A 13,781-nucleotide genomic window follows, 5' to 3' on the forward strand; every position below is an offset into this window, starting at 1 on the left:
TGTGGAATGAATAAGAATCCTCACCTTTTGGAAGTTGGATGTTTGGGGCATGAATCACAAAGCTAGTAAGTGAACCTAGCCAACTGCCCATCATCCACATCCCAATAAACCTCTGTAACACAGGTCACTGCTTAATTCCAATTAAAGGGCACTTAAATTTGTCACCCATTTTTTTACTGCAGAGTAATAACAATAAATTACATAGCACAGTCATAGGTTTGTAGATTAGCAAAGATTACAAAGATCTACCCAAATGTCAAAGGTCCCATCTTCAAAACCATGTTTTTATATACGAAAAAGTTGAGGGTCAGTGTCTTACCTGAAAGTCATGTGGCACACCAATGGGTAAGGCCAGGAATAGAAGCCAGATTTTAAACTCTCAGTTCATAGATCTACCCTTTAGAAAGTGCTGCCTTACTCCCGACTCCACTCACTCCAGGAAGAATTCTGAAATTCAATTACACTATCCCAGATAAGTGTGAGCCACAGTGAATTTTTTATAAGAGATAAAGGGAGACAGCAATAGGTTTGTTACGGCACTACTCTGACTTTTCTGTTTTCCAGAGGCCATTTTCAGAGCTCAGTATTTGGTAAAATTAAAGATTCCACTAACATGCAAATTTCTAAATGTGAAATCTGGAAATCATGTCACAAGAGGAATGGCTGAAACAACTGTGAACACTGAACCTGGAAAAGTGAGAACTAGTGGTAGACGTAAATCTGACTTGAAAGACGGAGTTAAGCAAGTTTTAGCTTAACACATGGGAGCACTTTCCAATAATGAGGTGTCCAACAATAAAATGAACTACATAAAATGAACTACTTCTAACAACAGAGCACGCCAGCACAGGAACAATATTATTACAAGGATTTATATTCTAGATGAAAGCTTATACTTGGATTTTGGGGTTTCAAGGACCAGTAACACACCTCCCAAAAATGCATGAGGTCTACAAGTCCATAAAGAGTTATGACCTTTTTATTACATAAGATCATCTAAAAAAATTACAACCATTTTACTACCAAAAAAGGAGGGGAGAGGTGGGAACAAAATCCAAGAATAAAATCCAAGAATAAAAGACAGTATCTCAAATAAACTTAGGTGTAGGGAAAAACTCTCTACATTGTCTTTATTTTTCTCACTTTCCCATAAAACAGTAAAAACACTTGGGGAACTAATATTTGGGATCCACTGAACAAGATGACCTTTGGTGCCACCCCGTGGGGTTCACTGTCAGCCTTTCCCTCCCTACCTATCCATTCCACCCTCTTATTCTCTTCATTCCCTCTATATAAAAGTATACATACATTCCTCTCCCATACTTACCCAATGCAGGTCTTAAGAAATTCTTTTCGTTTCTCAGGGTCCTGAATGTTCAAATGCTCTCGATAATGAGATAGCTACAAAAAAAAAAAAAAAAAAACACAGAGAAAAGCTTGGAGCCATATTGTCTCCTTTGAAGAGGCATAAAACCAAATTCTTCATTCTTAGAGATCTATCTGGGTGCTAATGGTTATGCATGTGTTGGGAGAGTGATACAAAATCATTAATGGCAAAAGTGGTACAAAATCATTAGTAGGTTCATCTCTACCTGAACTGTCCAATATGGCAGCCACAAGCCACATTTGGTTTAAAATTTAAAATAAGTAAGTTAAAAATTCAGGTCCTCAGTTGCCTTATCTGCTTTGTAAGCACTCAAAAGGTACAGGCACTAGCAGCTAACATATTGGACAGAAGAAATATAGACTATTTCCATCATCACAGGAAATTTCTATTGGACAGTGTTGATCTATAATGAAGCACTAAGTAGATAGAGCACCTAGCTTTAGCTGAAGTTTGGCTCTAGATTTAATAATGCAACCAATAATGGCTATTTCCTTCAGTTTTAGCTTTTGAAAGGCCAAAATGCTAAATGTTTATTTCTAGAATCCTTAACCAATTATGTGATTAATCATGTAAGTGATCAACCACTTAAGTATGATTGTAAAATATCTAACAATTAACACCATCAGTAACACAAATAGAGTGTGTTACCTGATTCACTGCTCACAGCTAACTACTCATATTCATATTTAAATACTATAGGTTCTACATGTAATTCCAAAAGAAAATCTCTTCATGTATTTTCTATTTTGAAATTCTAAAAAGCACCCTGATTAAGGCTGAGGAAACAGCTCCATGATAAAATTCCTGTTTAACATGCACAATGCCAAGGGTACACTCCCCTGTACCACAAAAAACAAACAGTCCCTGATGTATTTGTTATTATGAGTTAAGTGATTTATTTGTTATTATGAATTAAGTGATACAATAATCATTAGAATTGTGATAGCTGAAATTTTACACATAATCATTAACTTTCCAGGGCTGTGGCTGTGGCTCAGTGGTAGAGCACTTGCCCAGCATGCGGGAAATACTGGGTTCAATTCTCCGCACCACATACAAATAAACAAAATAAAGGTCCATCAACAACTAAAAAAAAAAATGTTAAAAAAAATAATCATTAACCTTCCAAGAAGTGAAAAATAAATAGATTGACATGAAAAATAAATTGATAAAAACATACAAAAATTAAGAGCGTGCTCGCCTGCCATGCTTGAGGCACTGGGTTCGATCCTCAGCCCCACATAAAAATAAAATAAAGATATTGGGTCCACCTAAAAGCTAAAAAAATAAGTATTTTTAAAAAATGTAAATGATGATATAAGACAAAATAACAGAAATCATTTTATGTCATAATTTAGTCTGAAAAATACTTGGTACACAGAATTCTTAATATTGAAGGAAGTATCTTTAAGAACCACAGTTAATTTTTTGTTAATCAATTCCATTTCTTCTTAAGTTTTTCAAGAAAAAATTCTACTTGAGAAATCTTTATGTTCTAGGAGAATGGACTAAAGGTAGATTATCAGTTTTGCCACTTTAAAAGTGTACAAAGTTGGAAAAAGCTAAATTTACATACAATAACATGCATGATTAATCATCTTCAATTCAATACAATGAGGATAAATTTTAGATAAAAATTCTATATAAAAACACATTTATTCTCATAATCAAACTTCAAAAAAACCAAACTTTTCAAGAGTGTTATATATAAAGAAAATTCTTCATAGTCTTATGGTTTTTTAATTTATTTTTTTAGTTGTAGTTGGACACACTACCTTTATTTATCTCTCTTTATGTGGTTTTTGAGGATCTAACCTAGGGCCTCGCATGTGCTACTCAAGCACTCTACCACTGAGCCACAACCCCAGCCTTCTTATGGGTTTTTAGGGCTTTTTTTGTTACTGGGAAATTGAACCCAGGGGTATTTTACCACTAGGCTACCTCCCCAGCCCTTTTTTAATTTTTAATTTTGGGACAGGGTCTTGCTAAGTTTCTAAGGCTGGCCTCAAACTTTTGATCCTCCTGCCTCAGCCTCCAGAGTAGCTGGGATTATAGATGTGTGCCATTGTACATAGCTCCTCATAGTTTTGAGCTTATAAAGATTAAAAACAGAAACAAAAAGCTCTTCATATGATTACTATAGACTGCCAATAATTTTTTGTAGATTAAGATAAAAGACATTTCAAATTTTCCCATGGCTTGAATTTTAGTACAGGTTCCTTTTAGAAAATATTGGACAAACATTTTCCTGAATTCTGCTGTGTAAAGGTTAATGTTATTAAATGTGCTAGATAAGTGTCACTGACATCATCACAGATATGCAGTACAATGATAAAGGAATAATCCTGCTATCAACATTGCTAAGAAATTCTATTCCTGCACTATAATATCAAACTTTAAAAAATGGTTCACTAAAGTTTTAATAATACAATTAGGTTTTTGGTAAAATTTCAGATTTGTTTTTGTATTTTAGTTCATTCTATGATTGTCAAAATCTGCCAAAGAAACCAATTATCACACTTGGCAATCAAACGCTCAGCCAAGATATATACCTATCTTTCTTCTTCCTTTTTTTTTTTTTGAATCAGAGATTGAACCCAGGTGCACTTAACCACTAAGCCACATTCCCCAGTCCTTTTTAAACTTTTTATTTCACAATAGGGTCTCCCTAAGTTGCTTAGGGCCCTGCCAAGTTGTTAAGGCTGGCTTTGAACTTGTGATCCTCCTGCCTCAGCCTTCCAAGCTGCTGGGATTACAGATATGTGCCAACACACCTGGCTCTACACATAAGATAAGCCCTTTCTTTCTTCTTGACCTACATATGGCTTTTTATTTTTAGCTTCCAATATCTTTAGTCTTAGAAGCCAAAACCCATCCTTATTAGAATAAATTATTCTCCATATATGTGTAATATGTCAAAATACACTTCACCATCATATTCATCTAAAAAAAAGAAATAAAAAAAATTTTAAAAGACATATTTTCAAGGGAAAAAAAAAAAGGAAGCCAAACCCCAAAAGTTCCTACAAACAAGGACTTGAAAACAAATTACAAATTGCTCAGTCCAGTTTTCATTCACTTTAAATCTGTTTTAAAGATTTAAGCCCGGGCTGGGGATGTGGCTCAAGCGGTAACACACATGCCAAGTGAGCCACTGCAAATAGCCACTGCACTGGGTTCGATCCTCAGCACCACATAAAATAAAATAAAGAAGTTGTGTCCACCAAAACCTGACAAATATTAAAAAAAATTCTCTCTCTCTTCTTTCTATCTTTAAAAAAAAAAAAAGATTTAAGAGCATGGAAAAAGAAAGCAATATATCATTTGGTTTAAGTTTCCGGGTTTTCTAGATGCCTTTCTCTTCTGGATATTACCAATATCAAAGGAAAGGACAGTCTGGGATCTTGGAAACTGGGTTTTGGCTTAGATGTCTATTAGATAGGTCCCCAACTGAAATAAAGGCCACACTTACCGCAAGCTCTTCTGTTCTATCTAGGAACCTGGGAAGAAGCAGAAGGGAGCAGGGCATTTTTATCTATTGATATGTGGCATATAACCTCAAAAAACAGGGTGAATGTTCTATACATAAGATAAACCTTTCTACCTCCAGCAACCCCTTCAAAACACTTGGTGGTTCACATATCAGTTCCTGTTTTTTCTAGTTGTATGAAATGTAAGGACAAGAAGGCACTACAGGGCAATAAGAGCTTAAACCAAAAAAAAAAAAAAAGAGCTTAAACCAAACCTACTCTGGCCCAAAGCAACCTTGTTTATTTTTGAAATATTAAATAAATCTATTAAAACAATCTTAGAGATTGTTTAAAGACATATTCTTTATTGTTCTTTTTCATGTACAGAGTACAATATATTTGGTCTCCCCCAAAAGCTTAGGTAAGGCCTTAAGACACAAGGACCCTTGTCTTCCGAATCCTCCTGACTCTGAAGAGACAGCCTCCATGCTTTAGCATGGAGGTGATACTTGATAAGGCTTCTTTCAAAGGAAGGAGTCAGAAATTAGCCTACCTCCAGGAACTCTTCTTTTGCAAATTCCTGGTTAACCATCTGTAATCTTGACCTTAATCAGGTAACCTGCTTTCCCCACCTTAGTTTTCAGTGCAGTTCATTATTGTTCTGGAGTTTCTAGGTAACCAGAATTATCTTGAGCCACAGAGCCTAAATAGGTTTCCAACCCCTTCCCTGATATTGAAGAAAGGATAAAATGTCCATGCATTTTAATCCAAGGGCAGGAAATAGTCGCACTAACTAGAAGGAAAACATGAGAAAAGATCACCTCCCACCCTCCTTTATCTCTAGCAGATATTGCCTAGCTCTCACCAATCAGAAACCTACCTAGCCTCAGGGGCCCAACTCAAATCCTAATCACTGCCTTGAGACTATGCTTGGGTATCCTGACTGAAAGTCCTGTTCTCTTCTACAGAATTTCTCATTAGCATCACTTAGGGCTGACTAATAAAAGACCCATTTAATCTAGGTCTTTTATTTTAAAAAAATCTTAATGAATAGGCATTATGCTAAATGCTAAGTCTCAAAACTAACTCAATCTTCATGACTCTATGGGTAGGTATCTTCACTTTATAGGTGTGAACATTGATACATGGAGAAGTCTAGAAACTTGCTCCAGGCTACTCTATAAGCTAAATAATAGAGCTTAAATTCATCCCAGATATGTCAGACTCTACAGCTTGGTTCTTAACCATCCTGCTGTAATGTCATGTACCCCAGTACATGGAGTTAAGCCATCATATTTCAATATCTTGTCTTAACTGTTTCCAGAAAAATGACAGTGTCTTCCATTTCTTAGTATCCCTCAGAGTACTTTTTAAAAGTACTTAGTAAACTTTATTGAACAGAGGATCATCAGTTCTTACTTGAAGAGGTCTAAAAGCAGCTTTTGATCCCCTATTTCCTTAAGGAAGTGAATGAAATGTCTCAGGGCAATCTGTCGCACCTCCAGCTCTCGGAAGAGTATTTCTGGCAGAAAGAAAGAAACAGTTAGATGGAGACAAGAGGAAAGCTTACTACTCAAGTGTGAAATTGGCCTCCCTACTCAACACCTTCCAAACATTCTCTCCTCAGAGGCAAGCAAAAACTAAGGATGGCCTACTCCTAAGTTTCAACCCTATCAAAGCCTCTATGGTCCACATTAACTCAGAGCTTTTGAATCAGCTTTTCAGCTCTCATCAACCCACAGAACAGGCATTTAGCATGAATTTTTACTTCCTCAAACACATAGTCATCCACAATCTGTCCAATAAATAGAGGGGGCTTTGTCATTAATGTAGTAACCCTAAAGGATGCCCTCAGAGATGTGATGTGTGTTCCGAGTGACAGCCACATAAGCTGTCTCTAAAACAGACTTGATAATGGTGAATTCTGGCATGAAAGCCGCATGCCATTTTCTCCTAAAGGTGGCATGCACTTTGCTGAGTAAAGATGTCCAACAAATCATGCTCACCTTTGCTCAGTGTCCTCTTCAAGAAGATCAAAACCTAGAGGGAAAAGAACAAAGAATGAGCAATATTTCAAACACAAAGCCCTTCCCCCATCACCTAATGTGAATGAAGTCAGCAACTCGGGAATCTCTACAGACACAGACAATAGACCTCTCACTGGGAATGGAAGGAAAGGTGATGGATATCTGGGACTGAACTGTGCCTCGGGAGACCCCTTGTGGTGCCCACAGCAGCTGAGAGATACCTCCCTGGTCTCACATCTCTCCTCTCTCAGATTATTTTACATATTTATTTTTTAAAGGATATTATTTGAGTATTTTTAAAGGAGAAACTTTATTATTTTTTATAACAATTTTTGTATGTGGTGCTGAGGATTGAACCCAGTGCCTCACGCGTGCTAGGCAAGCATCTACCACTGAGTCACAACCTCAGCCTTATTTTCTTATATATATTATATAAAGTACCAATTTTTTTGATTTGGGGGTTACAATAAAGAGTTCCACACACAATGGTTGTCCCACCATCTGAGCCTTGGAGCAGAAACTGTTGAAAATCCTATACCTCAGGGGAAAATCCAGAATTTTTACTTGACATTTAAACCCAAAATGGTAGTCTATTTTGACAGGATTTTCAGAAATCAATGGAAACAACAAAATCTCACAACTTACTGCAGTAATGACGTTTCCATCATGCATGCTTACTGCCTCTTCTAGGAGTTGTAGCTTGTCCTGTAAGGAGCGGAATCTTTCTAGCGAACAGACCTGGTCACATAAGAACACAATTAGTACATAAGGAAAAAAAAACCAAAACAGTGTCCTATTTTCCTTTGTCATTTTAATAGTAAGAAATGAGCAATAATGAAAGCAAATGTCCCCAAGGAGAGCCTCTATATTTACACTATGATCCCCAGTACTCTGTGAGATAGGAGACTCCTACATCCTCTCTTGTCTAGCCCAATGCCCTATAAAATGCTAATGAAGCCTTGACAAAATCAACAGAACACTTGCTGTTTAATAATGTGTAATTATTCACAATAAAGTCTATCTTACTCAAGTATATAGTTCACTGAGTTCTAAAAGGATGTGCAATCACGTTACTACTACCACAACAACGCCAAAATATTTCCATCACCCCAAAAGGTCCCTCGTTCACTCTGACATCCCCATTCCCTGGCAACCACTTTCCTGTTTTCAGCTAAAGTGAGTTTGCCTTTCCTAGAAATGTTACAAAAATAAAATCATATATTTACTCTTCTGTGACGGGCTTCTCTCACTCAATATTATGTTTCAGAGATAAAGCTGTGTGTTGTATTGAGTATCACTAGTTTCTTCCTGTTTAGGCTAGTTGTGTTTTCACGTGTGAATATACCACAACTTCTTTATCCATTTACCTGCCAATGGATACTGGTTTCTATTTTGGGGGCTTATTTTTAAAAAAGCTGTTATGAAAATTTGTGCCCAAGTCTTTGTATGAACATACACTTAATTTGCCTTGAACTATAAATATCTAGGAGTGAAATTACTGGGTCATACAATAAGTATATGTTAATAAGAAACCACAAGGCTGGGTGTAGTGGCACGCACCTGTCATCCCACTGGCTTGGGAGGCTGAGGCAGGAGAATCACAAGTTCAAGGCCAGCCTCAGCAATTTAGCAAGACTTTAAGCAACTTAGCAAGACCCTGTCTCAAATTAAAAAATAAAAAAGGCTGGGGAAATGGCTCAGTAATAAAACGCCTCTAAGTTCAAACCCTGGTACAAAAAAAAAGAAAGAAATCAACAGACTATTTTATGAAGTAACTTTACAACTTTACGTTCTCACCAGTCATATATGAGTCTTGTTCTTCTGTATCTTCCCAACCCTTAATATGCATAGTCTTTCTAAATTTAGCCATTCTACTGGGGATTTAGTAGTATTTTATGGTTCAAACTCACATTTTTAAAAAATATTTTTTAGGGGCTGGGGATGTGGCTCAAGCGGTAGCGCGCTCGCCTGGCATGCGTGCGGCCCGGGTTCGATCCTCAGCACCACATACCAACAAAGATGTTGTGTCCGCCGAGAACTAAAAAAAAAAATATTAAAAATTCTCTCTCTCTCACTCTCTCTTTAAAAAAAAAAAAATCTCAAAAAAAAATTTTTTTGGTTGATGTAACTTTATTTTTTTATTTATTTATAGTGGTGCTGAGGATCGAACCCAGTGCTTCACACATGCTAGGCAAGTACTCTGCAACTGAACCACACTCCTAGCCCTAATTCAATTTTTTTTGATAACTATAATGCTGACCATCTTTCACGTTCTTCGGGTCATTCATGTTATCTTTTTTTTTTAATATATTTTTAGTTGTAAATGAACACAATACCTTTATCTTACTTATTGACGTACATATGGTGCTGAGGATCAAAAACAGTGCCTCACACATACTAGGAAAGTGCTCTATCACTGAGCTACAGCACCAGTCCCTCATTTTTTGTGATGTATCTGGTCAAATCTTTTTTTTTTTTTTTTTTTTTTAAAGATAGAGTGAGAGAGGAGAGAGAGAGAGAGAGAGAGAGAGAGAGAGAGAGAGAGAGAGAGAGAGAGAGAGAGAGAGAATTTTTAATATTTATTTTTTAGTTCTCGGCGGACACAACATCTTTGTTGGTATGTGGTGCTGAGGATCGAACCCGGGCCGCACGCATGCCAGGCGAGCGCGCTACCGCTTGAGCCACATCCCCAGCCCCTCTGGTCAAATCTTGTGGCAACTTTTTATTGGACTATCCTAGATAAAAGTCCTTTATAATTTGTTAATTTTACAAATATTTATTCCTAGTAATGGTTAAGTCTTTTCATGTTTTAATACTGTTTTCAAAAAACCAAAGTTTATAATCTTGATGAAGTTCCATTTATTTTTTTCCTTTATGGTCTTTTGTGTCGTAAGGAATGAATCTTTGCCTAATTCAAGATCATAAAAAATTTCACCTCTACAGATTTAGCACTTACATTAAGATCTATGAGCCATTTGATACATTAATGGTTACAATCTAATTCTCCCATAATTAATCTACAGATTCAATGCCATTCAAATCAAACTCCCAGCAGCTTTTTTGTAGACACTGACAAACTGATACAAAAATCTACATGAAAACATAAATGATCTAGAATAACCAAAACAACTTTGGAAGCAAAGAACAAAGTTGAAGATTGAAAGGTTCAGAAGAGTTAAAGTATCCAATTTCAATACTTACTCCAAAGTTAAAATAATCAAGACTGTGGTAATTACACAAGAATAGACTTATCAATGAACTAGAATAAAGAGTCCAGAAATAAATGTACACACATATGGTCAATTGATTTTCAAAAAAGGTATTGAGGCTGTTCAATGAGGATTGGTTTTTCTTTTTTCTTTTTAATCTTTATTTTTTTTATTTTTATATGGTGCTGAGGAGCGAACCCAGTGCCTCACAAGTGCAAAGCAAGCATTCTACCACTAAACCACAACCCCAGCCCAATTTTTGGTTTTTGAACAAATAGTGCCAGAAAAAAATGGGGAACTATATGGAAAAAAATGAACCTCAACTTTTATTTCACACCATATATAAAAATTAACACAACAGATCATAGAAAACTTAAAAGATTATTCTCACTCTCAAAGTATTTTTTCCTATCATCCACCTCTATTTACTTTCTACGCTGTCAAAGCAACACTAAACCCTGGATAAAGTCAAAGATTGTACAACTAATTTTCAACCTTAGTGGATTTATTTTCCTTCTCAACATCACTTCATTTAGCAAATGGAAACTGAAAAGAGAGGTTAAGATATCCTTCCTGAGGGAACAAGATATCCAGCTTACCAAAGAATCCTACCAGAATTCTCTCTAGTGCCCTCACCTTGCCCTTCCGGAGGCGTCGTACTGTGTCACTGGGGCTCCATTCATTGCTGTAATCCTGGAATATTAGCAACACAAGAATTCCAGGAAGTTAAGGAATCAGAATTATCAGTGTACCAGCTCCTCACCTCAAACTCTGTCTTTGTCTCTCCATAAACTGTTTCTAAGGGGAAAACAGTTTATGGGAGAAAAACAATGAGTAAAATGAAGAACTGGGATGGTGCTGTTTAGAGTTTCTGAAGTAACTAGAGCAGGGACAATGCAGGCAGGAAGAGATGGATCAGGGAAGAACCAAAGGCATGGTAACCCTATGCCTACTGGTTCAGGATTTTAACCCCTAGATGCAGTTACAGTCAAGTGTTGAGTTCTTAATAATTAATACCTTTGGCCAGAGAAAGACAGAAGTTTGAGACATGTTCCTTTTTTTATCTTAGAATATAGTTTCTTCCTATGAATGAATTTGCATTTTTACACATTTCATAAGAATATGAGCTCCACCAAGCTTCCAGATTGCAGAGAGATCAATGAGTGTCAAAGTTTAGCCTTCAAAATTCAGCACAGCTAAGCACGGTGGCACACATCTATAATTCCAGAAGCTTGGGAGGCTGAGGCAGGAGGATTGCGAGTTCAAAGCCAGCCTCAGCAACTTAGCAAGGCCCTAAGCAACTCAGCAAGACCCTATCTCTAAATAAAATACAAAGAAGGGATAGGGATGTGGTTCAATGGTTAGGTGATCCTGGGTTCAATCCCCAGCGCACGCGCACGCGCACACACACACACACACACACACACATAAAGTCAGCATAATGGGTAAGGAAAGTATGCTAGGACTGAGTTGAAAAATACAGATTTTTGAGTCAAAGTTCCACCTTTCCCCATCTGTAAGACCCCAAGAAAGCACTACTGTTAAGAAACCCAGTTTTCTTATCTATAATATGGGGTTAGAAAGATGGAGGAGAGGTGTTAAAATACAGTCATGTGTTATAGAATGATATAAATAACAATGGATTGCATAGGCAATGGTGATCCCATATGACTATATAATGAAACTGAAAAGTTCCTACTGCCTTATATATACTTATACTATACCTTTTCTATGTTTAAATACGTTTAAAGGACTGAGGGTATAGCTCAGTGTTAAGAGTGCTTGCCTAACATGTAGGAAGCCCTGGGTTCAATCCCCAGCATTGAAAAAAAGAAATAATAAGAAGAACAAGATACATTTGGATACACAAATATTTAACCACTGTGCTACAGTTTCCTACAGTATTTAGTATAGTAACATGCTTTACAACTTTAAACTCTAGACTCAATTGACTATACCATACAGCCTAGGTGTATAATACACTGTTACCATTGAAGTTTGTGTAAGCACACCTTACAATATTTGCACAATGGTGATATCACCTAACAATGTATTTCTCAGAACATGTACTGTCATTAAGCAACATATAACCGTAATATCTGCTTGGAGAGTTGGGGAAGTTAAGCAAGGTAATATAGGTCAAGGTACTTTATATTGTGTACAGCCACATTAATATTAAAAATAACTCACCCTATACTCCCCCTTGGGCCTCCCCAGTTCTGGAGCATAGCTTTTGGCAGGTGTGTCCGACAGAGCTGAAAAAGAATAGGCAGCTGATTCAAAAAGGCACCCTGAGTCCTGTTTCTAGTTATTCCTTTCCTCTGCTGTTTCCTATCACACACATATTTTCAGACTTGTAGCCTCCCAAGCTATCTTTATGGCCAAAAGTAGATCTCAGTTCTTCCCCAAGACAAAACCCCTAAGAAGTTATCTGTTGTCTCTGTAGCTTGAATGACTTCTATCTCCTTACTTAGCATCAAAAAATTTCTCTAGGAGCTGGGGTTGTGGCTCAGTGGCAGAGCGCTTGCCTCGCACATGTGAGGCACTGGGTTCAATCCTAAGCACCATATAAAAATAAGTAAACAAAATAAAGATATTGTGTTTATGTATAACTAAAAATATTTTTTTAAAAAATTCTCTAATAATGGTAGTAGATTCAGAAAAAAGTTCAGCTGGTTATCTAATTACCACCTGTCCCTACATCCCTATCAGACTGAATGCCAGATCAGAAACATTTCCCACAGCAATCAAGAAGTATACCTTACCATCAGAAAGGGACTGGAAACTTCCAGGTCTAGTTCTACCTAAAGGTAAAGAACACAAAAAAGAAGAGGTCAACAGAATTCAAGTCGCAGCCTTCTAGATTTAGTTAAGGATGCAGTGTATATAGAATCTTATTACACGGTATTGAAATTTAAGACTTAAAAAAGCTTTTACTTGACTTCAGAAACTCAAGCTGCTATTTCAAGAAAAAAAGGAGGAGGAAAAAAGTTTTAACTTCGGTAAAACATACATAACAATAAAATTTACTATTCTAACCACTTTTAACTATGTAATTCAGTAGCATTAAGTACCTTCATATTTAATGATATTGCCATTATCACTAAAACTTTTCATCATCCTAAACTGAGACTCTGTGTCCTTAAACAATAACTCTCCATTCTTCTCAGTCCTGGCCATTGATAACCACCTTCTACTTTGGGTCTCTACGAATCTTCCTATTCGAGGGACTTCCTGTAAATTAAGTCAGACAATATTTGTCCTTTTATGTCTTTCTCATTTTTTTAGCATAATGTCTTTAAGGTTCATCCATATTTTAGCAAGTATCAGAAATTCTTGTCTTTTTAAGGTTGAGTATTCCACTGAATTATGGATATCATATTTTGTTTATATATTCTTCCCTCAATGGACACAGGGACATTTTTAATCTTTGGCTATCATGAATAATGCTACAAACATTAGTGCAGAGATACCTATTCAAATCCCTGCTTTCAATTCTTTTTGGCATATACCTAAAAGTGAAACTGTTGAGTCACATAGAAATACTATGTTTAATTTTTTTGAGGAACCGCCATACTATCTTCTACACTGGCTACACCATTTAATATTCCCAATAGTACTGGCACAAGGGACAAGGAGAGATTTTGATACAGGCAAATTTCTTCAATGTCTCTCACAGGATTAATGT

The 13,781-nt window shown here is 36.5% G+C and overlaps 1 protein-coding gene across 5 annotated transcripts in view; it reads right to left on the minus strand.

Moving 5' to 3' along the window:
• Vipas39 (VPS33B interacting protein, apical-basolateral polarity regulator, spe-39 homolog) overlaps window positions 1-13,781 on the minus strand; it is a 30,131-nt gene that overhangs the window by 8,673 nt on the left and 7,677 nt on the right. For 3 of the 5 annotated variants that reach the window (XR_013439165.1, XM_021723813.3, XM_013356851.4), the window contains 8 exons: window positions 12,859-12,897; window positions 12,284-12,348; window positions 10,730-10,786; window positions 7,530-7,622; window positions 6,864-6,897; window positions 6,277-6,379; window positions 4,860-4,887; window positions 1,328-1,401 (listed from right to left, as the gene is read on the minus strand). Coding sequence is in view for 4 of the 5 variants with exons in the window: in XM_021723813.3 (XP_021579488.1) it covers window positions 1,328-1,401; window positions 4,860-4,887; window positions 6,277-6,379; window positions 6,864-6,897; window positions 7,530-7,622; window positions 10,730-10,786; window positions 12,284-12,348; window positions 12,859-12,897 (493 nt within the window). In the remaining variant the exon portion in view is untranslated. The remainder of the gene's footprint in view (window positions 1-1,327; window positions 1,402-4,859; window positions 4,888-6,276; window positions 6,380-6,863; window positions 6,898-7,529; window positions 7,623-10,729; window positions 10,787-12,283; window positions 12,349-12,858; window positions 12,898-13,781) is intronic. The other 2 variants (XM_078050593.1, XM_078050591.1) reach the window with 1 other exon arrangement.

This window comes from Ictidomys tridecemlineatus, chromosome 5 (genome assembly GCF_052094955.1).
Source record: "Ictidomys tridecemlineatus isolate mIctTri1 chromosome 5, mIctTri1.hap1, whole genome shotgun sequence".
Classification (NCBI taxonomy): Eukaryota; Metazoa; Chordata; class Mammalia; order Rodentia; family Sciuridae; genus Ictidomys; species Ictidomys tridecemlineatus.